Source organism: Orcinus orca, chromosome 11, assembly GCF_937001465.1.
Source record: "Orcinus orca chromosome 11, mOrcOrc1.1, whole genome shotgun sequence".
Taxonomy (NCBI): Eukaryota; Metazoa; Chordata; class Mammalia; order Artiodactyla; family Delphinidae; genus Orcinus; species Orcinus orca.
In genome coordinates this window covers 54,735,709-54,763,066 of record NC_064569.1, presented here as the reverse complement: position 1 = coordinate 54,763,066, position 27,358 = coordinate 54,735,709, and the positions used below count along the sequence as shown (strand labels likewise).

General features: G+C 40.1%; 1 protein-coding gene and 1 pseudogene across 1 annotated transcript; both read left to right on the top strand.

Annotated features, from left to right (window-relative positions):
- Window positions 1-10: 10 nt before the first annotated feature.
- LOC125960390 (52 kDa repressor of the inhibitor of the protein kinase-like) lies at window positions 11-3,143 on the top strand (annotated as a pseudogene).
- Window positions 3,144-4,081: 938 nt separating this feature from the next.
- IL26 (interleukin 26) lies at window positions 4,082-24,209 on the top strand. Its single transcript, XM_004281864.4, has 5 exons — window positions 4,082-6,341; window positions 6,427-6,483; window positions 6,657-6,791; window positions 23,417-23,482; window positions 23,570-24,209. Exons 1-5 carry the CDS (start codon window positions 6,171-6,173, stop codon window positions 23,654-23,656), a joined length of 516 nt encoding a protein of 171 aa, XP_004281912.1. The 5' UTR covers window positions 4,082-6,170; the 3' UTR covers window positions 23,657-24,209.
- Window positions 24,210-27,358: the final 3,149 nt, after the last annotated feature.

Sequence of the window (27,358 nt, the reverse complement as noted above, 5' to 3'; positions counted from 1 at the left end):
CCCCTCCCCGGCCCCCGACGGGCTGGTGGGCTGCCCTGAGGAGGCGGGGAGGGGAGGGCTGGGCCGGCTGGCTGGCTGACGGCGATGCCGAACTTCTGCGAGGACCCCAATTGCACGTGGAAGCGCGCGCAGTCGGACCTGGCTTTTTTCAGGTTCCTGCGGGCTCCAGCCAGATGCCAGAAGTGGGTGGAGAATTGTAGGAGAGCAGACTTAGAAGATAAAACCCCCGATCAACTAAATAAACATTATCGATTGTGTGCCAAACACTTTGAGACTTCTATGATCTGTAGAGCTAGTCCTTATAGGACAGTTCTTCGAGGTAATGCAATACCAACAATATTTGATCTTACCAGCCATTTGACTAATCCACACAGTAGACACAGAAAACGAATAAAAGAATTGAGTGAAGATGAAATCAGGACATTGAAACAGAAAAAATTGATGAAACTTCTGAACAGGAACGAAAACATGAGGAAATAAACAACAGCAATGCTCAGAACCCCAGTGCAGAGGGGGGTGAAGAGCAGGAGGAAGACATTTTACCTTTAACCCTTGAAGAGAAGGAAAACAAAGAATACTTAAAATCTTTATTTGAAATTTTGATTCTTAAGGGAAAACAGAACACACCTCTGGATGAACATGAAGCTGATGAAATCCCAGAAGGTCTCTTTACTCCTGATAACTTTCAAGCACTGCTGGAGTGCCAGATCATTTCTGGCGAAGAGTCTGAGAAAGTGCTTTGGGACAACGGCAGTGAACACATTGTTCTGTTTGAAAACACAGCAGAAACGGATGCTAGAGGTCTGTGAGAGCTGCGGTAACAGATTTTGATTTCATTGTTACCATTGTTGTTCTTAAAAATGTTCTATCTTTTACAAGAGCCTTTGGGGAAAATCTTCAGGGGCAAACTTCTGATGTCTTCTTTGCAGCCAGTAATTTGACTGCAGTGCTGCATTCACTAAATGAAGTGATGGAAAATACCGGTTTATCATGAATTTTGGTTTGAGGAACTCACAAATTTGGCAACCAAACTTTATATTCTGATAAAACTCCCAGGGAAATTTCGCAGAGCTCAGCACAGTAACCTGGAATCTCAGCTAACCTCTGAGAGTTACTGTAAAGAAACTCTAAGTGTTCCAACAGTGGAGCACATTATTCAGGAACTGAAAGATATATTCTCAGAACAGCACCTTAAAGCTCTTAAATGCTTATCTCTGGTACTCTCTGTCAGGGGACAGCTCAAATTCAATACATCAGAGGAGCATAGTGCTGACATGTACAGAAGTGATTTACCTAATCCTGACACGCTGTCTGCTGAGCTGCATTGTTGCAGAATCAAGTGTAAACACAGAGGGAAAGATACAGAACTTCCATCCACTAATTATGAAGCCCTTCATCTGCCAGACAACAAGATTTTTCCTAAAGTTAATGCATTGCTGAAGGTCCTATGTATTCTTCCTGTGATGAAGGTTGAGAGTGAACGCTATGAAAATGGGTGAAAGAGTCTCAAAGCATACCTGAGGAACACTTTGACAGACCAAAGGTCAAGGAACTTGGCTTCGCTTAACACAAATTTTGATATAAAACACAATTTGGATTTAATGGTGGATACATATATTAAACTCTATACAAGTAAGTCAGAGCTTCCTACAGATAATTCAGAAACCACTGAAAATACCTAAGAGACTTTTAAAATAGGCTTTCTCTTATATTTGATATTTGAAAACATCTGTAAGAAATTTGACACTATCTTACAGAAAAGTTATAAGGTGTACGCAGGCCACTTAATCACTGAATATCTTTACCTGTAGGCCTCCCATTGAGTACATTAGTCATTGATAATCTGCCTGTTTAAATGGCCCGTTTGAAGTCCCATGCTTTGGAGACCTAACTCTTCTTCCAGAAGATAGCGTTGAAAGTACCACGTTACACTCTGTGTGATCTCTGCTAATGGCACTTTGGACTTGTATTAGTTAAGTCATTTTACACATAACATTTATCACTGTGGATCCAGTTGTCAGGTACTGAATTATCAGTTCTTTGAAGAAATAAATTTTGAGGAGGTATGGGAGCAAGGAATACATTTTACAAAACATTACAATGAAGCTCATGAGTGACCTTTGAATAGTAGGAGTTTTAAGTATGCTGTTAAAAATCTGTAAGGGACAGTTAAGAAAATTATCAGACTGTAAGAGAAACATGTGAGCTCGCCAAACAAGGATTTCAGTGTAGATTTTGTCTTTATCAAATGGAGTTAAAGGAACAAGTTATCGTTAAAGTTTGAAAGGAAGAGCCTGCCATTGTTGTTCCACATCTGGTTGTTGCTGTTTACGTTCCTTTATTGAGCCTCATCTTCATAAGGTTTTTGGCAGGTATATGTTGAACACTTCTGTTTCATGGTCAAGACAGGATCAGAGGCCATGGATACTGACAACCGGTTTGTCTGTTTTCTTCTGTCTTTTTCCATGACTGTATCTACTGCCTCATCTTGATTTACAAGCAAAACCTAGAAACTACAAAAATAAATGTTTTGTGGTTTATCTAGGAATAATACAGAAAATATTGCCATTATTTTTGGTGAAGAAAATCAATTTGGCATAGCTTATTTCAACCTAAATAAAATGTGAATTTTGTTTTTTTAAAAAAAGAAACAGACTGGGATTTCAGAGATACTAACGTGTGGAAGGAATGCATCTTAGAGTCAACAAAATGGTTTAGCAAATTAAAAATCCCCAATTGTTTTTTCCTCCAACAGAGGGGCATCTGCAAAGTTGTATCATCGAGGACTCAAAGTGAGCTGTGATTCTCTGCGTGAGCTGGTGTGCTTATTTTGCTTATTGGACGTGCTTGACCATCAGAGAGGGCTGCTAGCATTCTTCTGGGTGGGAGGGGACTTAAATTTCAAGGGCAATGGCTGTCATGCTGGCATTTGGGAACTGGGTCAGTCAGTTGTGCTTTGGGGCAGATAAAGCATTTGAATGTTCTCCTGTATATTACGTAGGAGTCGCAGCCTTAAAATGCCCACTTAATTGGTTCTAGTCTGCCTTCTGGATGTGTGTGGGATAAATGGAGCTCCTCAAGCCCACACACTGTGACATGTCAGATCATTGTCCGTCCTTCCCTTTTCTTGCTTTCTTCAACCATTTCCCAAAGCTTCTCAAGGATTGTAATGAACTTGAATATTATACAGGTATTACACATGCATTTTGCTATGGTCTGAATGTTTGTGTTTTTCTCTCTTGCCCCCAGTTCATATGTTGAAACCTAGACCCCAAGGTGATGGTGTTTTGGAGAGGTGATTGGGTCATGAAGGCAGAGCCCTTGTGAATGGGATTCGTGCCTTTATAGAAGAGGCCCCACCATGTCAGGATGCTGTGAGAGGCTGGTGGTCTGCAACCCAGAAGAGAACCCTTCCTAGAATGTGACCATGCTGACATGTTGATCTTGGACTTCCCAGCCTGAAGAACTGTGAGAAATCAATTCTGTTATTTGAAAGCTACCCAGTCTGGTATTTTGTTATAGCACCTAAACAGACTAAGACACATTTATTGTTTAAAAAATAAGAATGAAATAGCTACCACTTGCAGAGTGCTACTATGGCTGCCGTCGTGCTAAGTGTTCTATTTATATTGCTGTATTTTTTGCTCATGACAACCCTCTGCAGTAGGTATAATTATTGTCCTGTTTAATGATGACAAAAACTGAGGCTTAGAGAGGATTAGTAACTTTCCCAAGGCCATACAACTAATGAGAAGTGGATTTGAGTTTCAAAACCGAATCTCCTTGTAATTAACAGCAATTTTTATACAGTTCTGTGTAAGAAACTTGTGAAAGTGGTATAATAAAAATCGATCCAAATGAGCAGGAACTTCTAAGTTGGTGCCCGAAGGACATTATGTACTTATTCCAATAGTTCTGTTATTCAGGACACTTTTGGAACCCCCTTTTGGAATTGTCTTCAGGGCCTGCGCTTTGAGTATCCTATTCAAAAGGATAATCCCTATTCATCCTGTGAGGTGAGATTTGACTGTTTAAAGGACCCTAACGAGGCAGGTCTGCTGACTAAGGCGTAGGATGACTGTGATCAACGGGGCGACATACTCTTCAGTCATTTAAGAAAAGACCACGGTTTTCTTGAGTTGGGTGTAAACTGAAGCAGAAACATCCTTGGGATGTGTATGGTCTTCCTTGGATTATGAGGATTTGAGGGATATAAGACATTTATGGAAATGCAACTATCAGAGGTGAAAAAACAGTCAGCACCCACACTGACTTTCTTTATCAATATTAGCAATTTGAGTTGCACTTACATTTTGTTGGTACATATCAGGGGCCCCCAAATTTTAGTTGCTCAAGGCAGTATATGGCTCCTGGAAGTATTCTGTGTGGTGCTTTTATTGTACCCACACAGTGTGTTAATAGGCTGTATAATTGGGCAGATTTTAGGTTTGGTGGCCATATAAGCAGTTTAGTCTCAATTGTCCTATGTCTACCCACTCAGGGTGCTTATGTTAATCCCACGCCCACTGAAGGCATTTGGACTTTTGATTCCTGATGTTCACATTCTTTTGTCTAAAAGAACTCTGAACAGTAAGTATTACTCTGCTCAAAACAAAACAAAACAAAAAACCTTAGGATATTTCATGTCCCAGTTCCAACACCCTTTAAGCTAATCCCAGCTAAAAATAATTCTTCCTTTTCCCGAATTTCTATAAAACTTCAGTGATCCTCACTTTGCAGTCTTGATCAGCTGTCTTCTGTCGTAGCTCTTTAGGAAGGGTTCCTATCTTATTTCAGAGGGAGTGTCCTTTATCAGCGGAGGTGCTCCTGTGGAAATGACGCTTGGGCTTGTCAAAGAGATCCGCTTATTATCTGAAACAGCCAAAAATACTTCCATGTGTTTGGACCTTTTACTTTATACTTTCTCTTTGCTCCTTTGCCAGCCCTGGTTGCCTTGATTTAGAAATCGGTCTTGGGTTCTGATGCTTTATTGACGCTGCCTAGTTTTGATGAATCACTTACTCACAACCAGAGTCCTCATGTTAACTTGCCTGGGATGATGTTGACTCCATTCATTCAGGGCTTTGGTGACTTAGCTCTGCTTCTCAGTATATGATCCTAAGCTGTGTCCACGTCTTATCCTGGGGATGCTACACGAAAGGAACCATATTTATCACCATGGGAAGAATTGGGACAGAGTTGAGGATGGGAGTCCTGCTTTCGTAGTCCCCTGGTACCAAGCACTGTTCTTTGTAGACAGATCCTTGATAAAAATTTGTTAATGGAATAAATGAAAAAACAAAGCAGTTATAGTAGCATCTCATGATGTGGGAAGGGAAGTACAATTCATCTAGTGCTGAATATGCTTCTTCTTTACATGAGGCATCGTGGTAGGCATTGAGAATTCAAAGATGGAAAGGTAAGGAGTTGGCACTCTCCTGGAAGTCTAGAGTTAAAGGAAAAGTGTGGGTGGTCAGCTAGGACAGAGATGATAGAGAACCTATTAAATTGTAGGTCTTAATCCCGGGTCCAGGTTCAAAAAAGTCTTGAATATGTTGGAGGGGTTGCAATTTCCGAGCTGGAAAAATTCTTGAGGACTTGGGTCTTGATGCCAGGCTGCAGAACGATGGCTTCGGAGGGAAGAGGGGGGCAGGTGAAGGATCTGGCAAAGGTTAAATGTCAAACCCCTTTGAGGTCATGAGCAGGTTTCCCAGGGCTGCTCATTCTACCTTTTGGTCAAATTTTCCTGGGCTACTTGTTAGAAAAGGAGATTTTTTTCATATTTAAAAAAAAAAATCACATGGCATCCTGGAGAACAAGTTCTTTTACTAGCATGACATGACTTTTAAAGTACTGAAATCTGTTGTGAAGCGCAGCGGAGGTTCTGAATTCTTTTTGGGAAATGGGGCCCCAACCTTACTGGTAAATTTGTGCTTTTACTTAAGATCACAGATGATGTGGTCAGCGTTTTTTGATTATGAAGCAAGCTCTAAGAAAATAGAACAACTGAAGTAATCTTCCTCTCTCTAAACTGTAAGTTATCTTTCACAGCATCTCATTGGAGAGGCAACCTTGAGGGCTAAAGTAACTAGGTTATCCTCTCATCTAACCAACACGAGGAACTGTCTGGCTTCCGTGAGTGACATGAGCCCAGAGTGGGGTGGAGGGAAATGTGGATGTATTGCATTTTGAGGTCTGGGTTGCTGTTTGTCACTCTGTCTCTTGCCATTGCCAAGCACAAGCAATCTTCCTTCGCCGCAAGTTGCTACCCAAGGGGAACACTGTCCCAAGCTGTTGATACGCTCTATGTCAAGGCAGCAAGGCTCAAAGCAACAATTCCAGTAAGTATTAGGCTCTGCTTAGAATGATGACCAAAGGGACGTTTGAAATTCTGGATAAATCTTATTTCTCTTTGTTTTATTGTAGGAAGATCGCATAAAAAAAGTACAGTTATTAAAAAAGAAAACAAAAAAGCTATTTATGGTAAGCCAGAGGGTCTTTTTCTTTCTCACGTTTCTACTTGTTGGATGCTTTTATTTCCTTGCATTTTATTTTTTCCAGATGGTCATGAAGTAATGATCGGGGGATGCTTCAGTGTCATTTTACGAAAGCTACTCATAGTTTACCTTATGCAATTTATTCTATCTTATTTATAGAAAAACTGCAGACTCCAAGAACAACTACTGTCCTTTTTCATGGAAGATGTTTTTGGTAAACTCCAATTACAAGTTTGCAAGGAAATACACTTTGTGGAAGACTTTCACAGCCTTAGGCAGAAATTGAGCCACTGTGCAAGTATGCATAGCAAATAAGGTGAATTTGATCCCAGACATCTATCCAGAAAACAGCATGTAGGAAGTTGTCTTTACTCAAAGAGTGGGTAAAGGGGTTTTCTAATTGTTGGCTTGTAGTCCAAATGGAGAGTCCATCACCAGGGAAACAGTATCAAATAACTCTGTATAACTTGTAATGCTACTATGTATTATTTCTTAAGGAATGGCACAGAAAACATGTTGAAGAGAGCTAAAGTGACAGGAGGTGCTTCTCAAATGAATATGTTTTTTCAAATCATTCTCTCTTGATGTGACTCCTAACTAATTCATTCATTCATTTAACAAATATTTCTTAAGCACCAACTATGTGCCAAATGCTATTCTAGGATATTTTCTTTCTCTCTTTCTCTCTTTTTTCTCTCTTTCTCTTTCTTTTTCTTTCTTCCTCCCTCCCTCCCTCCCTCCCTCCCTCCCTTCCTTCCTTCCTTTCTTTCTTTCTCCTTCCTTCCTTCCTCCCTCTGTCTTTCTTTTCTTCTCTCTTCCTGTCACCTCCTCTCTTTCCCATATTGATAAGAGCTTTTAGATTGATTTTTTAATCTTATTTTCATATAAGTTTTTAGAGTTGTACCCTGTATAAGGCAAAGTCTCAATCAAAACAAAATGAAAAGAAGAAATGTGTCTTCTTTGGTACCTAAATTATTTGATGCCGCAGTGTGGTTGCTGTCACCCTAAGCAATGAGGAATTAATTAAGAAGGTAAAAGTGAACACACTTTTCTGTGAAAGCATCCACAATATTAAAGATTGGTACAGAAAAACAAAACAAAGCAAAACAACCAGGCCAGGGTCTGTGCAGTATTAGTTGGCTTGCTTGTGGGGAGTGTTGAATCTTTTCTGTGAGATTGTTTGGGCTCCAAGTATGCCTTCTCAAGCCTCCTGTGGTTGTACTTGAAGGTGGTACAAACTGGGCTGTGGGCTGCTGATGACTATCACAGTCCTGGGGTTGCCAGAAGGAAACGAGCTTTCTACCCTTGGGCATCAGGGCTACAGGGACTTGAACTCTGGGCAGTTGCGAGTGGAGTTTTAGTTTTTAAGAGTTAGGGCATCATTTTCTTGTGGTCCATGAAAGTACTCAGTAACCCAAATTCCAGTCTATAGTGCAGAGGTATTTTTGTGAGGGTGAGCTGCTCAGTTAGGTAAAAAAATTCAACAAATTTATGTTCTCTTTGCTTAGTCTGTGTTTAAGTTACGTCCTTGTTTGGGACTTGGGTCGCATAGTTTTCCATGAACTCTCCTATTCCATTAAAATAACAACAAGCATAAAAATTACAAACTGGTACCTCTTGGCAGAACACGGAGAGAATGCTCTGGGCCAGTTCCCTTGCCTGAAATAATGGAAATGTCACCACTTATCTTTGGTGTATTCTATACTTAACTTATAAGGTCATCTTATTAAGACAGTGAATAGTATAGTCTCTCTTTTTTTTAATAGATCTCTATCGGAGTATAATTGCTTCACAGTACTGTGTTAGTTTCTATTGCACAACAAAGCGAATCAGCCATATGCATACACATGTCCCCATATCCCCTCCCTCTTGAGCCTCCCTCCCATCCTCCCTATCCCACCCCTCTAGGTCATCACAAAGCACCGAGCTGATCTCCCTGTGCTATGCGGCTGCTTCCCACCAGCCAGCTATTTTACATTTGTCATTTGGTAGTGTATATATGTTGATGCTACTCTCACTTCGCCCCAGCTTCGCCCTCCCACCCCATGTCCTCAAGTCCATTCTCTATGTCTACCCCTTTATTCCTGCCCTGCAACTAGGTTCATCAGTACCATTTTTTTTCTTTTTAGATTCCATATATATGCGTTAGCATACGGTATTTGTTTTTCTCTTTCTGACTTCACTCTGTATGACAGACTCTAGGTCCATCCACCTCACTACAAATAACTCAGTTTTGTTTCTTTTTATGGCTGAGTAATATTCCATTGTATATATGTGCCACATCTTCTTTAACCGTTCATCTGTCAGTGGACATTTAGATTGGTTCCATGTCCTGGCTATTGTAAATAATTCTGCAATGAACATTGTGGTACATGATTCTTTTTTTTTGTTTTTTGTTTGTTTGTTGTTGTTTTTTTTTTGCTACGCGGGCCTCTCACTGTTGTGGCCTCTCCTGTTGCAGAGCACAGGCTCCGGACGTGCAGGCTCAGTGGCCATGGCTCTGGGCCCAGCCGCTCCGTGGCATGTGGGATCTTCCCGGACCGGGGCACGAACCCATGTCCCCTGCATCGGCAGGCGGACTCTCAACCACTGCGCCACCAGGAAAGCCCCCCATGACTCTTTTTGAATTATGGTTTTCTCAGGGTATATGTCCAGTAGTGAGATTGCTGGGTCATTTTGTAGTTCTATTTTCAGTTTTTTAAGGAACCTCCATACTGTTCTCCGTAGTGGCTCTATCAATTTACATTCCCACCAACAGTGCAGGAGGGTTCCCTTTTCACCACACCCTTTCCAGCACTTACTGTTTCTAAATTTTTTGATAATGGCCATTCTGACCGGCGTGAGGTGATACCTCATTGCAGTTTTGATTTGCATTTCTCTAATAATTAGTGATGCTGAGCATCTTTTCATGTGCCTCTTGGCCATCTGTATGTCTTCCTTGGTGAAATGTCTGTTTAGGCCTTCCACCCATTTTTAAACTGGATTGTTTGTTTTTTTGATATTGAGCTCCATGAGCTGTTTGTATATTTTGGAGATTAATCCTTTGTCTGTTGTTTCATTGGCAAATCTTTTCTCCTATTCTGAGGACTGTCTTTTTGTCTTGTTTAGGGTTTCCTTTGCTGTGCAAAAGCTTTTAAGTTTAATTCAGTCCCATTTGTTTATTTTTGTTTTTATTTCTGTTACTCTAGGAGGTGGGTCAAAAAAGATCTTACTGTGGTTTATGTCAAAGAGTGTTCTTCTTATGTTTTCCTATGTTTAGAGTTTTATAGTGTCTGGTCTTACATTTAAGTTTTAAATCCATTTGGAGTTTATTTTTGTGTATGGTGTTAGGTAGTGTTCTAATTTCATTCTTTTACATGTAGCTGTCCAGTTTTCCCAGCACCACTTTTTGAAGAGGCTGTCTTTTCTCCATTGTATACTCTTGCCTCCGTTATCAAAGATAAGGTGACCATATATGCGTAGGTTTGTCCCTGGGCATTCTATCCTGTACCATTGATCTGTATTTCTGTTTTTGTGCCAGTACCGTACTGTCTTGATTGCTGCAGCTTTATGGTATAGTTTGAAGTCGGGGAGCCTGATTCCTCCAGCTCCATTTTTCTTTCTCAAGATTGCTTTGGCTATTTGGGGTCTTTTGTGTTTCCATACAAATTGTAAAATTTTTTGTTCTAATTCTGTGAAGAATGCCATTGGTAGTTTGATAGAGATTGCATTGAATCTGTAGATTGCTTTGGGTAGTATAGTCATTTTCACAATATTGATTCTTCCAATCCAAGAACATGGTATATTTCTCCATCTGTTTATGTCATCTTTGATTTCTTTCAGCAGTGTTTTATAGTTTTCTGAGTACAAGTCTTTCGCCTCCTTAGCCAGGTTTACTCCTAGATATTTTATTCTTTTTGATGCAGTAGTAAATGGGAGTGTTTCCTTAATTTCTCTTTCTGATTTTTCATTGTTAGTGTGTAGGAATGCCAGAGATTTCTGTGCATTAATTTTGTATCCTGCAACCTTACCAAATTCATTGACTAGTTCTAGTAGTTTTCTGGTGGCATCTTTATGATTTTCTATGTATAGTATCATGTCATCAGCAAACAGTGACAGTTTTACTTCTTCTTTTCCAATTTGTATTCCTTTTATTTCTTTTTCTTCTCTGATTGCCATGGCTATCTGCACTTTTGGTTGGAATGTTCTATAAATATCAATTAGATCTATCTGGTCTGTTGTGTCATTTAAAGTTTGTGTTTCCTTATTTATCTTCTGTTTGAATGATCTTTCCATTGGTGTAAGTGGGGTATTAAAGTCCCCTATTATTAATGTGTTACTGTTGATTTCTCTTTCATGGTTGTTAACATTTGCCTTATGTATTGAGGTGCTCCTGTGTTGGGTGCATAAGCATTTATAATTGTTATATCTTCTTCTTGGGTCGATCCTTTGATCATTATGTAGTGTCCCTCCTTATCTCTTGTAACAGTCTTTATTTTAAAGTCTATTTTATCTGATATGAGTATTGCTACTCCACAGTAGCATTTCTACTGTGGCCTGAGGTTCTCTCTTAGTCCAGTGGTTCGGCCTTGGAGCTCCCACCACAGGAGCTTGGGCCCGACCCTGGCTCATGAACCAAGATCCTACAAGCTGCGTGGGGTGTGAAAAAAAAGAAAAAGAACAATAACAAAGTAAAAAATAAAATTAGACTAGAAAACTAATGTTATATGTTAGAAAGAGTATAAAAATAAAAATATAGATGAATCAACAACTGGAAGGTACATCAGTACCACAATAGTAAAAAAGAGTAGGCGGGAAAAGAAAAAAAGGGGGGGGGGAGGCCTTGGCTGTGGAGGGCGGGGCCTAAGCAAGGGTGAGGTTTGGGTGGTGGGCGGGGCCAATACTCAGGACCCACAGGGCTGGAAAAGGACCTGGGGGATGTGCAGGGTGGGGCTTAGGCTCAAGGAACAGAAGGGGCCCAGGCGTGCCCCCCAGCCCTGGTCTCAGAGGGCAGGGGACCTCACCTGGGAGCCCAGCAGGCTTCCTGGGCTCGAGTGGGTGGGGCAAACAGCTTCCTCTCCTCTCCTGCTCCTCTGGTCTGGGAGGGCCCCTCCCGCCTGCCTCTCCGGATCTCCCTGGCCTCCCTCCTATGCCCCCAGGACTAGTGCAGCCTGGAGGGGGCTTTGGAGGGCAGGGAACCGGCCTGGGAGCTCAGCAGGCTCCCGGTACCCAAATCAGTATAGTCTCTTTATTTAAGTTGAACGATTATGTAATTTTATATTTCATTTTACCACCAGCTGATTAGGTCATTATCATCCCCAGTAAGAGTTTTCACCATGAAAAGACTTGAAGAGGAGAATAATCCATTGAAGGACTTGATATTGGGGTAAATAATGAGACCTATGGCAGTCACTGTAGGCCAGAATGGAGTCTTCCTAAGGAACAGTGAGCTGGTTTTGTTTCAGTATCTGGAGACGAGGATTGTCTTCAGAGACCCCATCCCCCCACTTTTTAAAGCACCTTCTGTTTTTCTTTTTGCTAGTGTCCTTCGTTCCTCTGTGCAGGTGCTGTCTCTTGCACTAGCCATATAATTTAATGTAATATTATTCTAAATGAACTTTGGTAATGATGACAAGGCACTAGAAATCCTTGCCTGATACAGTACAATATATCTGGACACCTGGAACCAACAAAAGCCATGTCTGTTTTGACCATTGATTTGGTTCTTCAGTTCAAATAGCTAGAAAACACATAATAGTTATAACCTAAAGCAAGCAATGTTCTAGATGAAAAACTTAGAAAACATAGAGCTATCTAGGAACTCTGGTTTTCCTTGATCTGTTTTGGGAGAAGTTATTTCCTGAAGGGACCTTAATCTGTCAAGAGATGCTTTTTTCAATGCCTTGGACCACAGCGCGATGGGAGCAGGCGGTACCTCTCAGGCTGGTCGTGGAGGCTTTCCAAAGCGGCTGGCTCCCCCTTGCGGCCAAATATGAGCACAACCACCCGCAGCGCCACCTAACTGGGCTTTCCTTCCTACATTCTCCCACTCCAAGACAACCCTTGTTAGCTTCAGTTACTTTGTCTCACAAGCTAAGGCATTTATGTGCTGGAGTAAACCAACCACCTCTGTGAAACTGTAAAAAAAGAAGTCTAGGATTAGCCTGAGCTTTAGAAAGTCTCCACAGACATTGCTTTAGGGAAATAGGTTTAATTTTAATAATAGGCCTTGCATTTAATCTTTCTGCCAATTATAAGTTTATATTTTTGGCCACAGAAGCTTGTATCTGTTTAATATAAATTAACCGAGCATTTTCTCCGTGTGGAATTCTAAATTAGTGGTTGGGGCGGAGTTTAGGAGGGAGAAGTTATAAAATGTGAAGTAGGTGACATTAATTTACATGTGATATTTTCTTTTCTTCTTTTTTGACCATTTGCTTTAATTCGGGGAGACAGGGATCCAGGCAGCTTTCCTAAGCAGAAGCAGCTGTGCCTTCCACCAGATGTGTAACTGTCATATTGTTTCTCTTTTCTCTCTTCATTCCAGGGACCTCAGGCTATAATTAATTCTTGAATATGGCAATGAATCAAAGCTTTGCAAGTTACAGAAAACTTTTCTCCCCCTTCCCAATGGTTCTACTGGTTGCTTTAAAGCTCTCCTCTCTCATACTGTTTCTCTAACCATCTGAAACTTGGGTGGACTTTCTAGTAATGGATTCCGAGACTAAATCCATGTCTTGGTCTATAGAATTTGGAGTTGAAAAATAAAAATAAAACCAGAAATAGCATCTATAACCCAATCTGGGTCATCTCATTTTTTACTGGATGCAGACACCCCCCTAGATGTGCTGATTCTGAGTCAAGAATGACTGCACCGCAAAAGGCAAACAGGTCGCTCTCAGCAGTGGCTGTCATTTCCATTTTTTTTTTTCAACCTCTTCCCTTTGTTCCCTCCATCCTGGAGATGGTAACTGCTTCCTGCATTTACTGCCTCTATGATGTCTCTCTTTACCCTTTTAGTTGCCTAGTTAACAACTTTATATCTAATTAACTGTTCTTTAAAAAAATGAATATAGTCATTGAATATATTTATATTCATGAAGCATGTTTCCATAAACAATGTGTCAGGAAAAAATAACTTATGAAATAATTTGAAAGATGTGTCCATGAAGAGTTTTTGAAAAAGAACATTTTAATAAGAAAACACTAATGAGGAAAATATTTTAAAACGATTAATGATGAAGAAAATATTCATGAGAATGTTGCTCATCTTCCCTCTCTCTGCTGCTCTGGTTGGACTGTTCTGAGATGTGATATTTTCTTAGTCAAAAAGGGACACTAGGGTTTCCCTGGTGGCGCAGTGGTTGAAAGTCCGCCTGCCGATTCAGGGGACACGGGTTCGTGCCCCGGTCTGGGAAGATCCCACATGCCGCGGAGTGGCTGGGCCCGTGAGCCATAGCCGCTGAGCCTGCGCGTCCGGAGCCTGTGCTCCGCAACGGGAGAGGCCACAACAGTGAGAGGCCCGCGTACCGCAAAAAAAAAAAAAAAAAAAAAAAGGGACACTAAATATAGTCAATATAGAAATAGCCAATACATAGAAAATAATTAACACTTTTTGTATTTCCCCTGTTGCCCTTGCTATTTGGGGTATTGTGGGAAAAATGAGTAACACAGACTTTACCCTCTAGGAGTTCTGCACTCTGTGTGTGTGTGTGTGTTTGTGTGTGTGTGTGTGTGTGTGTGTGTGTGTGTTGGTAGGAGGGTTCTAGGCAGAAGGAAGGGGATGGCAAGGTAACTTCACAAACAATTATAAGAGGAAGAAAGGAAAAGCACCATAATATTAGTGCTAACAAAGCCCTGGGGTTTCAGAGCAGAAATACTAGAGTCTGGATGGAGCAGGTAAGTTTTCAAGAAGGAGGGACTTTGAGAGGGGCCCCGAGTTCTGCAGGTTCTATTTCTGCAGAACCTCGACACGTTTCAAAACTGGTCCAAGGCTTCTTCCATGATCTGGAAACAGGAGGAAATGGCCCAGGCCCTGTTTCCAAGACCCAGAATTCTAGAATAATGCTTTGGTTATGTGAGGCTTTAGGATAAATAGGATTCTGAGGGGTTGATTAAAAAACCTGTGTTGCATTTATGATGTTGCTTCCAGAGCTCTAGACAGTTAACTTACATACAGAATTTTGGCATATAGTAATTTGTTTAATGTGTTCACTTACTTGGGATTTGAATTTATGCCCGCCATAAGCATTGGTGTTTGCTCTTCTGAAAACTGCCCCCCCTCAAAAAACTTGTAAATAGCAAAAAACAGCAAAATCTATGATACAAATTGCTTTCTATAACTTAGAGAATCCAACAATTATTTATTTTGTATCTTAATAATTGAAGAAAATATTAAGGAGTAAGGATTACTACAGCCTCTTTATAAATTGTATATAGTATTTTTAAAATACTCTGATTCTATGTGGATGTTTTATTTTTGGTGATACTTTTTTTTTTTTTTTTTTGCCATACGCAGGCCTCTCACTGCTGTGGCCTCTCCCATTGCGGAGCACAGGCTCTGGACGTGCAGGCTCAGCGGCCATGGCTCACGGGCCCAGCCGCTCCGCAGCATGTGGGATCCTCCCGGACCGGGGCACGAACCCGTATCCCCTGCATAGGCAGGTGGACTCTCAACCACTGCGCCACCAGGGAAGCCCATCTGAGCACTTTTAAGGTAGGCTAAGCTAAGCTATGATGTTTGGAAGGTTAGGAGTATTAAATGCATTTTTGACTTACAATATTTTCAACTAACAATAAGTTTATCGGGACTTAACCCAATCGTAAATTGAGGAAAACTATGTATGTGTTATACTCTTTAATGTCTGACTTCCTCCACCCAGCATAATTATTTTGAGATTCATTCATGTTATTGAGTGTATCAATTACTTCTCCCTTTTCACTGCCAAGTAGTATTCCATTGTAATGATATACCACAATTTATCTATTCATCTATTGATGTCTATTTAGTTTTTTTCCCCCAGTTTTTCAGTATCACAAATAAAGCTGCTATTAATATTTATATACAAGTCTTTGTTTGGAGAGATATTTTCATTTCTCTTGGGTGAACACCTAGGAGTGGAATGGCTGGATCATAGGTTAGGTGTAGGTTTAACTATGTAAGAAACAGCTAAACTGTTTTCCAAAGTGGTTGAATCATTTTACATTTCTACCAGTAGTGTGTGGGAGTTAAAATTGCTCAGTATCCTTGCTATCACTTCATATGGTCAGTGTTTAAAAATGTTAGCCAGTCTAGCTGGAGTGTAGTGGTATTACATTGTGTTTTCAATTTGCACTTCCCCAATCATTAATGAGGTTGACCATCTCTTGATTTACCTATTTACCATCTATATATTGTCTTTGGTGAAGCATCTGTTCAAATATTTTGCCCATTAAAAAAAAATGGATTGTTTCTATGTCTTGGTTATTGTGAATAGTGCTGCTATGAACATAGGGGTGCATGTAGCTTTTCAAATTAGAGTTTTCTCCAGATATATGCCCAGGAGTGGGATTGCTGGATCGTATGGTAACTCTATTTTTAGTTTTTTGAGGAACCTCCATACTGTTCTCTGTAGTGGCTGCACCAATTTACATTCCCACCAGCAGTGTAGGAGGGTTCCCTTTTCTCCACATCCTCTCCAGCATTTGTCCTTTAACAGATCTTGTAGCACAGTTCTACTGGTGATGAATACATTCAGTTTTTTATGGCAGAAAAAAGCCTTTATTTCCTCTTTCTTTTTTAAATATATTTTTTCTGAATATAGAATTTGGGGTTGATAGGGTTTTTTCCCAATACTTTAATGGTGTTGCTCCATTGTCTCCAGGCTTGCTTCTGACAAGAAATCTTCTCCCATTCTTATCTTTGTTCTTATGTCATATCTTTTTTTTTCTGGCTTTCTTTCTTTTTAAAGATTTTCTCTTTATTACTTGTTTAAAGCAATTTAATGATAATGTGCATTGGTTTGTTTTCTTCATGCTTTTTGTGCTTGGAGTCAATTGAAATTCTTCCGTCTGTGAGTTTATAGTTTTCATCAAATTTGGAAGTTTTGGGCCATTATTTTTTCAGAAAAAAAAATTTTTCTGTACCTCCTTCTATCTCTTCTATTCTTGAAATTCTAATTTTCATATACATTAGGCCATTGGCAATTGTCCCCCAGCTCTCTGATTCTGTGTTGTTTTCCATGTTTTTCTGTGTTTCATTGTGGATAGCTTCTATTGCTACATCATCAAGTTTATAAACCTTTTATTCTGTAGTATCTAATCTGCTTTAGTCCCATTCAGTATATTTTTCAACTTAGCCATTGTAGTTTTTATCTCTAGAAGTCTGAATTTGGTCTTTTTAATATTTTCCCTTTTCCTACATAACATGATCAATCTTTCTTTTAGCTTCTAGAATGCACTATATGGCCTCTATTTCTATGTTAGCAGTCATTGATAATTATTGTTTTGATCTATTAATTCATAAAACTGAAAAATGATGCTTTTAAGATTCTATTACGCCTACTTTATTTATAAGTGGGGATAATTCTGTAAAGAGAACTTACCCCTTACTATTTGGCTGTCCTGAGGAACTTATCATATAAGACAGGCAGAATAAACATGTAATTCTTTTTCTTTATTTCCCACTTTTGAATATAAGGAATTGATTTTCTAACATTCTTCCAGGGTGATCAATGAGTTGTTATTTTCTCTTAGTTTCATTATGAACTCACGGATTTAAATTATTTTTTATTTTTGAGAAGTCTTTCTGATTCTATAAGCTACCTGCCTTTGGGATTTCTTTAAAAGTCCACTAAGACTGGCATCTTTTCGAGCCACTCTTAAGATACAAAACTACAGTGATTTTCGTGATAGACCCCAAGGTCTGGAATCCCAGTACCACTGTATTTGAATGTCATCTTATTGTTTCTGAGAACATTCTAAGAATTTTGCAGCACCTAATAAAATATTACATATTTCCACACTCCTAATGCAGGGTGCACAGGTTCGATCCCTGATCGGGGAACTAAGATCCCACATGCCACAGGCAGGGTCCAGCCAAAAAATAAATATATAAAGTCACACAGATCTGTGTTTAAATGCTGAAAAAAAAAAAAGAATAAAATGGATAACCTGTATAGCACAGGGAACTCTGCTCAATATTCTGTAACAACCTAATTGGGAAAAGAATTTGAAAAAGAATAGATACATGTATAAGTGAATCACTTTGTTGTACACCTGAAACTAACACAACATTGTTAATCAACTATACTCCAATATAAAAGAAAAATTAAAAAAATATTAGTCTGATTTGGGTAATTCAGGTGTATAACTGTTTAAAGAAAAAAGTTATGGATAACATAAATATATTAATTCTTAATCTTTGTTAACCACGGTATTTGCCCTAATGGTATTTGGAAAGTTGGTATATGTTAGAAGACATTTTAAAGATTCTTATAGAACTCAAGACTCTCAGACTTGAAAGGGAACTTAATAGTTGCTTAGTTGAATTCATAAAATAATTGGCCTAATTGCTAGTGATCAAAGTTGAAACTGAAAAAAATTACATTAGCTTTCAAGATTTCATCATTTACTTTAATTAACATTTTAAGAGCCTGAATAGTAATTGGTAATTAAAGAGCTCCATTTCTTTACATTAATTGTATGTAATTAATTTTAAGGTCTGGTAAGTCTTGGCAAATAGAATATTTGTGTCTCCAATTCCTGTAGGATGTTTGATAAGTAATTTGTATCCTCAGTTGCAACTAGCTTATCAAGCTGTGAAGCAGTGCCAATTATTTCGCCTTATAATTTCAAATATTTTAAAAATTGCAATTGATTGAACTGATAAACAGAAGTAGGAAGTGAGACAAACTCTGTTTTATTCTTTCATTAAGTGCAAAGTCCTAAACCTGTTTTCAACAATACCAATAATCTCATCTTGTTGTTGTTAGAAGAATTAAGTAAGGTAATATATCAAAGCACCTAACAAGCAGTAGTTCTGTAAAATTGTTACTGTCTTTTCTTATTGCTTTCCATACACAGAACACTAATTTTCTTCCAATTACATTTTCTCAACAATTTTCAACGGAGTGGTTCTCTTAAACAATCAAATACATTTTTAGTGCCTAATGTTAGAGTTTTATTTACAGTATTACTTTAACTGAAAGATAAAGAGATCATTTATGAATCATTGGTTTTAATCTTGGTAAGTATATTTTCTAATTATAATATTATAGAATCTCTTTTCTGACAAATTCCTTCCTTGGTTAATGATATATAACTTTTCTGTCAAAATTATGGGGCATAGCTCTACCATTTCATGTGAAAAATTGCATGGATTCATTCTTTTTTTAAATTGAGGTATAACTGACATATAAGGTTGGGGTTGGGGTATAATTGACATATGAGGTTGGGGACCATATCTTAGATAATTGAACCTGAGGATTTCAGCTGAGACCCAAAGGGTGTGTAAATCATCTCTGCTCTCTCCAGCCTTGGAACATCGTGCCTCCTCTGCCTACTTGTCCCTTCTTTCTGCTTCTCCCACTCCATCTTAGTCACCCTTCAAGATGCAACTCACTTGTTTTCTCCTTCTGGAAGTCTTCTGGCATCCCACAGTTGGGTTGCCTCTGCTCTGTCGCCAGAGCAGTTTGTTTGTTTGTTTTAAATCACAGTATTTATCACTTAGTATTGTAATTTTGCTTCACTGTCAGTAGATTATGAGCCATCCCTTGTGCCCCAAGGCAATTTTCACCATGAAAGTTACTTTTATAAATTAAATAAATCTCTGCTATGTGGGCAGAGACAGTATTTCATGCCTAGCGTATAGTAAGCATGCAATAAAAATGTATTGACTTAATGATGAATGATTAGTCTGTTGCCCTGTGTTTGTTATTCCATGACTATCTCACACTTTTTTTTTTTTTTGAACCTGTCTCTGGTTATTCCAGCCCTACTAATAAATTGCCTCTAGTCTAGATCGTGTCTGCTTTGGTTGAGTGTGTCAAATCATTCAGCCATTCTTAGAAAAAAACTGCTGCCCTTTGGTTGTACATTCTGCTTTCAGCAAATGGAACTATATACGCTGAAATATAAGGTAAAGGAAGTCATTCTTTCATAAATTCCTCCTTCCAAGCAAAGCCATCTAGATTACAGCAGTAAAATCAGGCTGTCCTACTGGGTCTGTAGACATATTTACAAAAGTGAGGAAAATGAACACCTCTTGCATCAGATCTTTACTAGGAGTCAAGGTGCTAGAAAGCATCCCATAAACCCATGGAGCTCTGGTGGCAACATTGGCACTGTTAAGTGATTTTTTTTGTTGTTTTGATTTTTGTTTGTTTGTTTGTTTGTTTGTTTGCCCGACCTTGTTTTTCTCCTTTTCTACTCTCCTTGCTCTTCTTGGGGTAGCTTGTACCTTAGATGAAGTCAGAAGCCTTTCTTGTACTTCCCACCATGCTATGGGAGACGCTGCAGACCCAAGTTCTCTGGGCAGAGGGCCTAGTCAGCAGGAATGCCTTAATGATATTCAGCTTCTGTAACGTCCAGAATTTGGTTGGCTTCTTTGGTATCCCATTCTCCGTGTGAAATCTTTAAACCCCAACACAAGCGTATTTGATGTTGTGCCCTATGACTTGCTTATTTGATGCTTTGTGATGGATCTTTGCATCTAAGAACTTTGATCGAGTGTATTGGAATCAGCAAATATTGATTCTCTTTGTGAAGTCCTCTTTGTTTTCCCAGTTGCAAGATTTGGGCCAATTACTTTTTTCTTCTTAGTATTTGACAGTTTATTAAAATAAACCTTTTTCCTCCATACGGATTTTTTTTTTTTTTACATCTTTGTTGGCGTATAATTGCTTTACAATGGTGTGTTAGTTTCTGCTTTATAACAAAGTGAATCAGTTATACATATACATATGTTCCCATATCTCTTCCCTCTTGCGTCTCCCTCCCTCCCACCCTCCCTATCCCACCCCTCCAGGCGGTCACAAAGCACCGAGCTGATCTCCCTGTGCTATGCAGCTGCTCCCCACTAGCTATCTACCTTACGTTTGGTAGTGTATATATGTCCATGCCAATTACTTTTATATTAGATAATTTCTGACTAGAAGGATTTAGCATCTGATCAAACTCTCCATTTAAAATATAATGGGCAGAATTCTCTAAATTTTTTCCATAGCTACTCTACTTGGTTGGAACTAGACTTGGTATTTCTAGAATTTGCTTTTGCAGTTCCAATCTGAAAAACAAATGAACAAAGGGAAACACACGTGCACACACAAACGCACAGAGGATTTCTTCTTTTGTTTATTATCACATTGTCTATTTTCAGGTTGAAATCTCTCTCTCTCTCTCTCTGCCAATCAGCTTAGTCTTTTAGAGGCATTTCCAACATTTCCCCTGGACTCTGGAGTCAGAATACTTCAGATCTCAGCTCTGCCACTTACTATGTGAAAATAGGCAGAATTTTAACGTCTATGCTTCTCTTTCCTAATCTATAAAATAAGGATAAAAATAGTACTTACCTCATAGGGTTGTTGTGAGGACTGAATGAGTTAATATCACTAAAGCCTTCAGATCAGTGCCTGATACATAATACTAGCAAAATACATGTTGACTGCTATTATTTTTATCTAACAATCTTCTTAGTAGTTCTGTCGTCACATGAAGGGGAATTGGGATAAAGGAAAAAGGAAAGCTCCTGGAACTGCTGGATTTTTTATCTTCTAATATGGATCTTGTATTTTGTTGATTTTCCTGTCCACCACTATTCTATTCACTAACTCTGTTTTGCTTGTTGTTATGTCTTGAGTGCCTAGCACACAATCGGACACTTAGTAGACACTTCATGAATGCTTGTTTAATGAAGGAATGAATTCCTTCTGAAAGTATGCTCTGACACTGGCTGCCTGCATTGTTTTTGTCTCACAGGATCTGGTGTGGGAGGAAGTGTCCTCTTAATTCACGACTCTTCATAAAAAGGAACGAAACTGAGTGATTTGTAGTGAGGCGGATGGACCTAGAGTCTGTTGTACAGAGCTAAGAAAGTCAGAAAGAGAAAAACAAATACCGTATGCTAACATGTATATATGGAATCTAAAAAAAAAAAATGGTTCTGAAGAACCTAGGGGAAGGACAGGAATAAAGATGCAGATGTAGAGAATGGACTTGAGGACCCGGGGACGGGGGTAGGGGAAGCTGGGACGAAATGAGAGAGTGGCATGGACATATATATACTACTACATGTGAAATGGATGGCTAGTGGGAAGCAGCCACATAGCACAGGGAGATCAGCTCGGTGCTTTGTGACCACCTGGAGGGGTGGGATAGGGAGGGTGGGAGGGAGGCACAAGAGGGAGGGGATCTGGGGATACATGTATACATATAACTAATTCACTTCGTTATACAGCAGAAACTAACACACCGTTGTAAAGCAATTATACTCCAATAAAGATGTTAAAAAAAAATCCACGGCTCTTATCACAGGGAGGTCCAGCACTTGTGAGTCCTGCAGACTAAACCTTCGCCCGAATATTCTGTGTCTGCAGCTCTTCTGTGCCTCATCATGAAAGCCCCTTTCACAGGAAGAATCTCTTCCTACGCGGGGTCTGACCTGAAGGTAGTGTCTCCGTTTGGGCAGAGTCATGACAACATCACCACCTTTAGGCCCCTGCAACAGCATTCAGGAGATAACTGTCAAATCGTTTCAGTTATTTTCTCTTGATAAGAGAAAGACCTGAATGTTGCCCCTCCCCTGTCCCCTCTTCTCCTCTGTGTTCTGGTCTAAAGGGACCTGTGGGCCGTGTTTTATTTGTTTTAATAGGTGTTGTCATTTAGCTGCTTCCATTTCTCGAGTTTTGATTACGTATTATCTTTATTGATGCACTGACGCTATTTCATCACGAGGTCAGGACATCCTGGGACACCTTGGGCCTTGGTTTCCTTTTATGTAAATTGAGAACAATTGAACCATATAATGTCCTTGGTCAATTCCAGCGCTAAGGTTTTATGAGTAAAAGCTAAGTAGATAAATGAGGCACTTTCACCTTTTTCTTCCCTTCCCTTTTCTCTATTTAACCTTATGGAAATTTGTGGAGAAAAAAGAATGATGAAGAATTTCCTCCTACTTGACTCCTAAGCAATTCTTGTGCTCAGATGGGGTTTGAAAATTCGCCTCCTCAAAGGAGACTGGCAGTTCCCCCCCGCTGAGGTACAAGCCATCTTCTCAAGACATTAGTTTGCTCCTCCTCCTAATTTAGAAACTAATATTAATTTCCTGGTGCTTTCTCCTGGCAATCAACACCTGAATATTGTACTGTGCAATGTATATAACAGCCAGGGTGCTTTTTCAAAAAATAATTTTTTTTCTTGTCATTCTCACATCTCCTATGCTTCCCATATCTCTCTTGCTGCAGCCATGCTTTCTTTCTTTCAGTTTCTGGAAAGCACTAGGTCTTTCCTGCCTCAGGACATTTGCACACTTTTCACTCAGGTTACCTGAGTTATTCTCTCCTTTGCATCCTCCCCAAACCCCTATTTTCTTTCTTCACTTCCTCATATAGCTGGCTCCTTCTCCTTTTCCAGATCTTAATTTAAATGTCATTCCTTGAAAGAACCATCTCTGACCACCCAATTGAAAGCAGCTGTAAATTCCTATCAGATTTTATGCATTACAAACACAGCTTTAATTGTAATTTGGAAATCTAAATTTTTCATTTGTTTTCTTATTTATCATCTCTCTCCCCCATGAAACTATAAGCTCTGTGAGGACAGAGACAAGGTACTATATATTTGCCAGTGTATATCATGCCCAGCACATTATACCTGCTCAAAAAATGTTGGTTGAGTGAATGGAAGAGTGAGTATTATTAGCCCTTTTTCAACAATATTTTCTGTATTTACTTCTGATTTCTTAGATTTCCTGTGCTTCATCAGCTAGAGAAATGAAATCCATTACCAGGATGAAAAGAAAATTTTATGAGGTAAGTATTCCAAATTCTTGTCTTTGAATGCTTTGTTTCTTAAAATGTGAAATATTTCTGCTTCTAATATTTCCACTTTATCCGCAGATTGGAAAGAAAGGAATCTACAAAGCCGTCAGTGAACTGGCTATTCTTCTTTCCTGGATTAAACAATTTCTGGAAAGCATTAAGTAATGCAAGAAGCCAAGTGGATTGATTTGACTGTTATTTTGAAATATAATGAGAACAACCAGAAATCAATTTAAAGCAGTGTATTTCCTTTTTAAAATTTTGTACATAGTACTAACAGCAAATTAGATGATTCAGAATAGACTAGAGGACTTTAATGTAATAAAATTTTGGAGGTAAGTAAGTTGTCACTAATATGCACATTTTCTGTATTTTCAAAGAATGTTTTCAGCCTGAACATGTTTTGTCATTCCCAAGTGCATTGCATGAGTTTAATCTAAAGGCGTATAACCAGAATTAAATCATGTAATATTTGTGCATAGAAAATGACAGATTTCTGGGATACAATATAATGTTATTGAGACTTACATAGCTGCCGTGTATATGATTACTGTCTACTTAAGGGTTTGGTGATTATTAATTATGCCCAGTGTGAACTTAGCCCCTAATAGATTTTGATTTTAATGAAATAAGCTGTGTTTCTTTCTCCTGGATGTCCTTTTTAGGACAGTATGCTAGAATTTCATTGAGTACAATGGGTAACTACCAGATCAGATCAAACAGGACACACATGTAAACTAACTGCTTGGAATGGTTTACTAGAAACACTTTTGACAGATAACCCAAGCTACACAGACTACAATGAACCAGGTTGAAGTGATGCCGAAGCTGATTATGTTCCTTCCGGGCACCATACAATTAAGAAAGTTGGTAGAGGCCAAATAGAAGTCTGAATGGCCGCTCAGCGTTCACCACAGGAAACTTCCCTTACTATCTAAAACCCTTACCCACACAGCTAGCCCTTCAGCTGAATGAGTCATATTGCCTGACCATTGTTTTGCATTAAACGGATCCTGCCTCGGCATTGTAGGCACGGGCAGTTTCAGACAGCAATTTGTGTGATGGCCAGTTTGCTTCCACAAAGCACCCATTGTGCCTCTGCTGCACACAGACAACACCAGGACTTGGTGTTTTGTGATATGAGTAGGCGGGGCTTCCCGAAGGCCTTTGTGGATTTCATCCTTGGAAGCTCCTCTCTACTTTGCTTTCCCACCATCCAGTTCTTTTCAATCACATGGTCATTAGTCTGTTCACCTGGGACTATCGTCTCTTGGTTTATCTCATAGTCCAAAATTACCTCTTTGTTCTCTGCCCCTTCTCCATTCTGCCTTCCCCAGCAACGCTCCGCGGCTCCATGTCTTATCCTACTGGGGACCTCATTATTACGCAAATCCACAGGCAGGGAAACGTGTGGTGAGTGGAGGGGATTGGCGGTGGGGAGACTGGGGGACTCTGTCTTCTTTTCGTGCTGTTGATTTAGGGCTTCCCAGTGCAGGCTCCTAGGCCATCAGTAATGGGGCAGCCTTCTTTGTTGAGAAACATTTGGAAGAGCTGGCATCTTGGGGATCAGGAATCTACCCCCTGGCTCTCCCCTGGACCTGAGAGGAAGTGGTGCACCCACGGCCTCTCATTGCCCCACTTTCAGGGCCCTCGGTGGTTTCCAGGATCAGGCGCCCTCACAGCTGAGTTTGTGCTGTACTTCCACAGAGCTGGGAGTCTCCATCTTGGTTACAAAGCATTCTTACGTGTTCCATTACTGAGGGACGCCGGGTATTAGAGGGGCTGTGAAATGTTCATTTGCCAACTTTAGGTCCTTAAGGATAAAATTTTATCTGTGTTCCACAGTACTCTGGGGTGATTGGATTCAATGTTTTTATTTGTTGGATTGTTTCCCAAATTCTTCCGTTTGCCCAGAAGAGTCAAAAGGCTGCTGAAGCACAATAGGAATTTAAACATCATCACTGAGCAGAAAACCAACATCCACGTGCTGGTGCCTCTTCACAAACGTTTTTCAGATACCAAAGGAAAAAGCGTGGTCTTAGTGTGTTTGAGTAAAGACTGGTATTCTGAAAAGGCAGTTAAGGAGGGAGAAGCTGTTGTCCTTGTGCACAGGGAGGAAACCGTGTTTGGTGGGATCACCGTGGGCTCAGGGTGAAAGCTTCCCTCTGATTACAGGTCCCACTCTGGACCTTACCAGAGCCAGAGATGGCTGCATTTTGGGAAATGGCGGCATACCCCCAAACACCCACGAGGTGCTCTATAATCCCCAAGCCCTTCAGCATTCATAGGAGGAGATTCCTTCTAGCAGATCCCTCCTGGGTCATACCTAGGAGACTATGTTTCCTATTAAAATGTTTTGTCTGACAGCATATAATTAGAGTTAAGGGCATCGAATCTGCTCTTAACACAGGGAGAGCAGAACGAGCCTGAGTACCCGTGAGTAGACTGGAGTGGTGGACACAGCCCTCAGTGCGGTCCAGAGACCCGCTTAGTCCCAACTCCCTCCAGGTCATCCATACAAAACATCAACCTCCGCCCTCATCACTTTTCTCTGAAACACTTCTCTCGCACTGGCGTGCTTGTACTGACTTGTTTGTTTATTGACTGTCTCCGCCATGTCAGAATAGAGGCTCTGCGAGGCAGGACTTTTGTCTGTTCTGTTCTCTGGAGGGTCCCCAGCACCCAGATCAGGGTCTGAACGCGGGGCACTACATCAGCACATGGTGAACGTGTGAGCTCTTGAGGGCATGGACCGAGGCTTTGGCCCTGCTGCTCTTAGGGTGTGTGACCAACGTCAGGCTAGTTCACTTCCTGGGCCTCCGTTTCTGGATGGATCCTGATTGAAACTAGCTACCACGGGTGATCTGTACAGATATCTGCAGAGTGGGGGACTGAGGTCTTTCTTTACTCCAGACACGTGCCCTCAAAGGACCTCACACACTCTCTTCTCTCCCACCACCTGCCCCTACTACCCCGAGCCCTGCTCTGCCTGCTTCATTTCTCCTGAACCTTTATGATTTTATTGAAACATCATCCTGTTGTTAATGGTCTCATACACTCTTTACTTCTTCACAGAACCTGTCATAATTATAATTCTTCTGTAGATTTAATATCTGTTTCTCCCTCTAGGCTGTCCCTCTCGGATTCACTGCAGTTCTGCTCCTCATACATGGTAAGTGCCCAAAAAATATTTGTTAAGTGAATAAAGTAGTAAATTGGACTGGATAGCCTCCAAGGTTTCTTTCAGCTCTGGCATTTCTGCTGCCATAATCTTTACTGGTTGGCATGAAACTTGAAGACTGTGATATAACAATGTTTTCCAACCCAAGTCCTCTAAGAACATCTATGTTATTATTTACATTAACAAAGAATTTAAATCAGCATACTTTTTTACTTGCCCCAAATAAGAGGTAACTGTAAATACATATATGACTATTCAAATAGGTCATTCAACTTAAACAAATACGTTCTCAACTAAAACATGTTCACAAGTGTACCATGTAGAATCATCTTGCAAAACCCAGGTGGAGTGTGCTTCAGACATTGGGAAACACTGCATAGTAATGAATTTCCACTGCCTCACTCTGGTCCAACTTAGAGAAATAGTTGGAAATTCGAACTTGATCGTTTTAACCTACCCACAGAGACCAGTTTAGAAGAAGTCAAGCCACGATGTTTAGGTTTCAAACAGGTTTCAGAGCCCCTGTCATTGTTTCCAGAGATGGAGGTATGAAAGCACGCTCACCCAGTCAGTCATTCCATGGGGCCGATGACTATGGCTCCCCACAGGGGATGCTGGGATGGCAGTACAGCCCTGCTCCTGTCCTGTCAGCCCACCCTGTCCAGGTAGCCATGGTCCACGCGGCT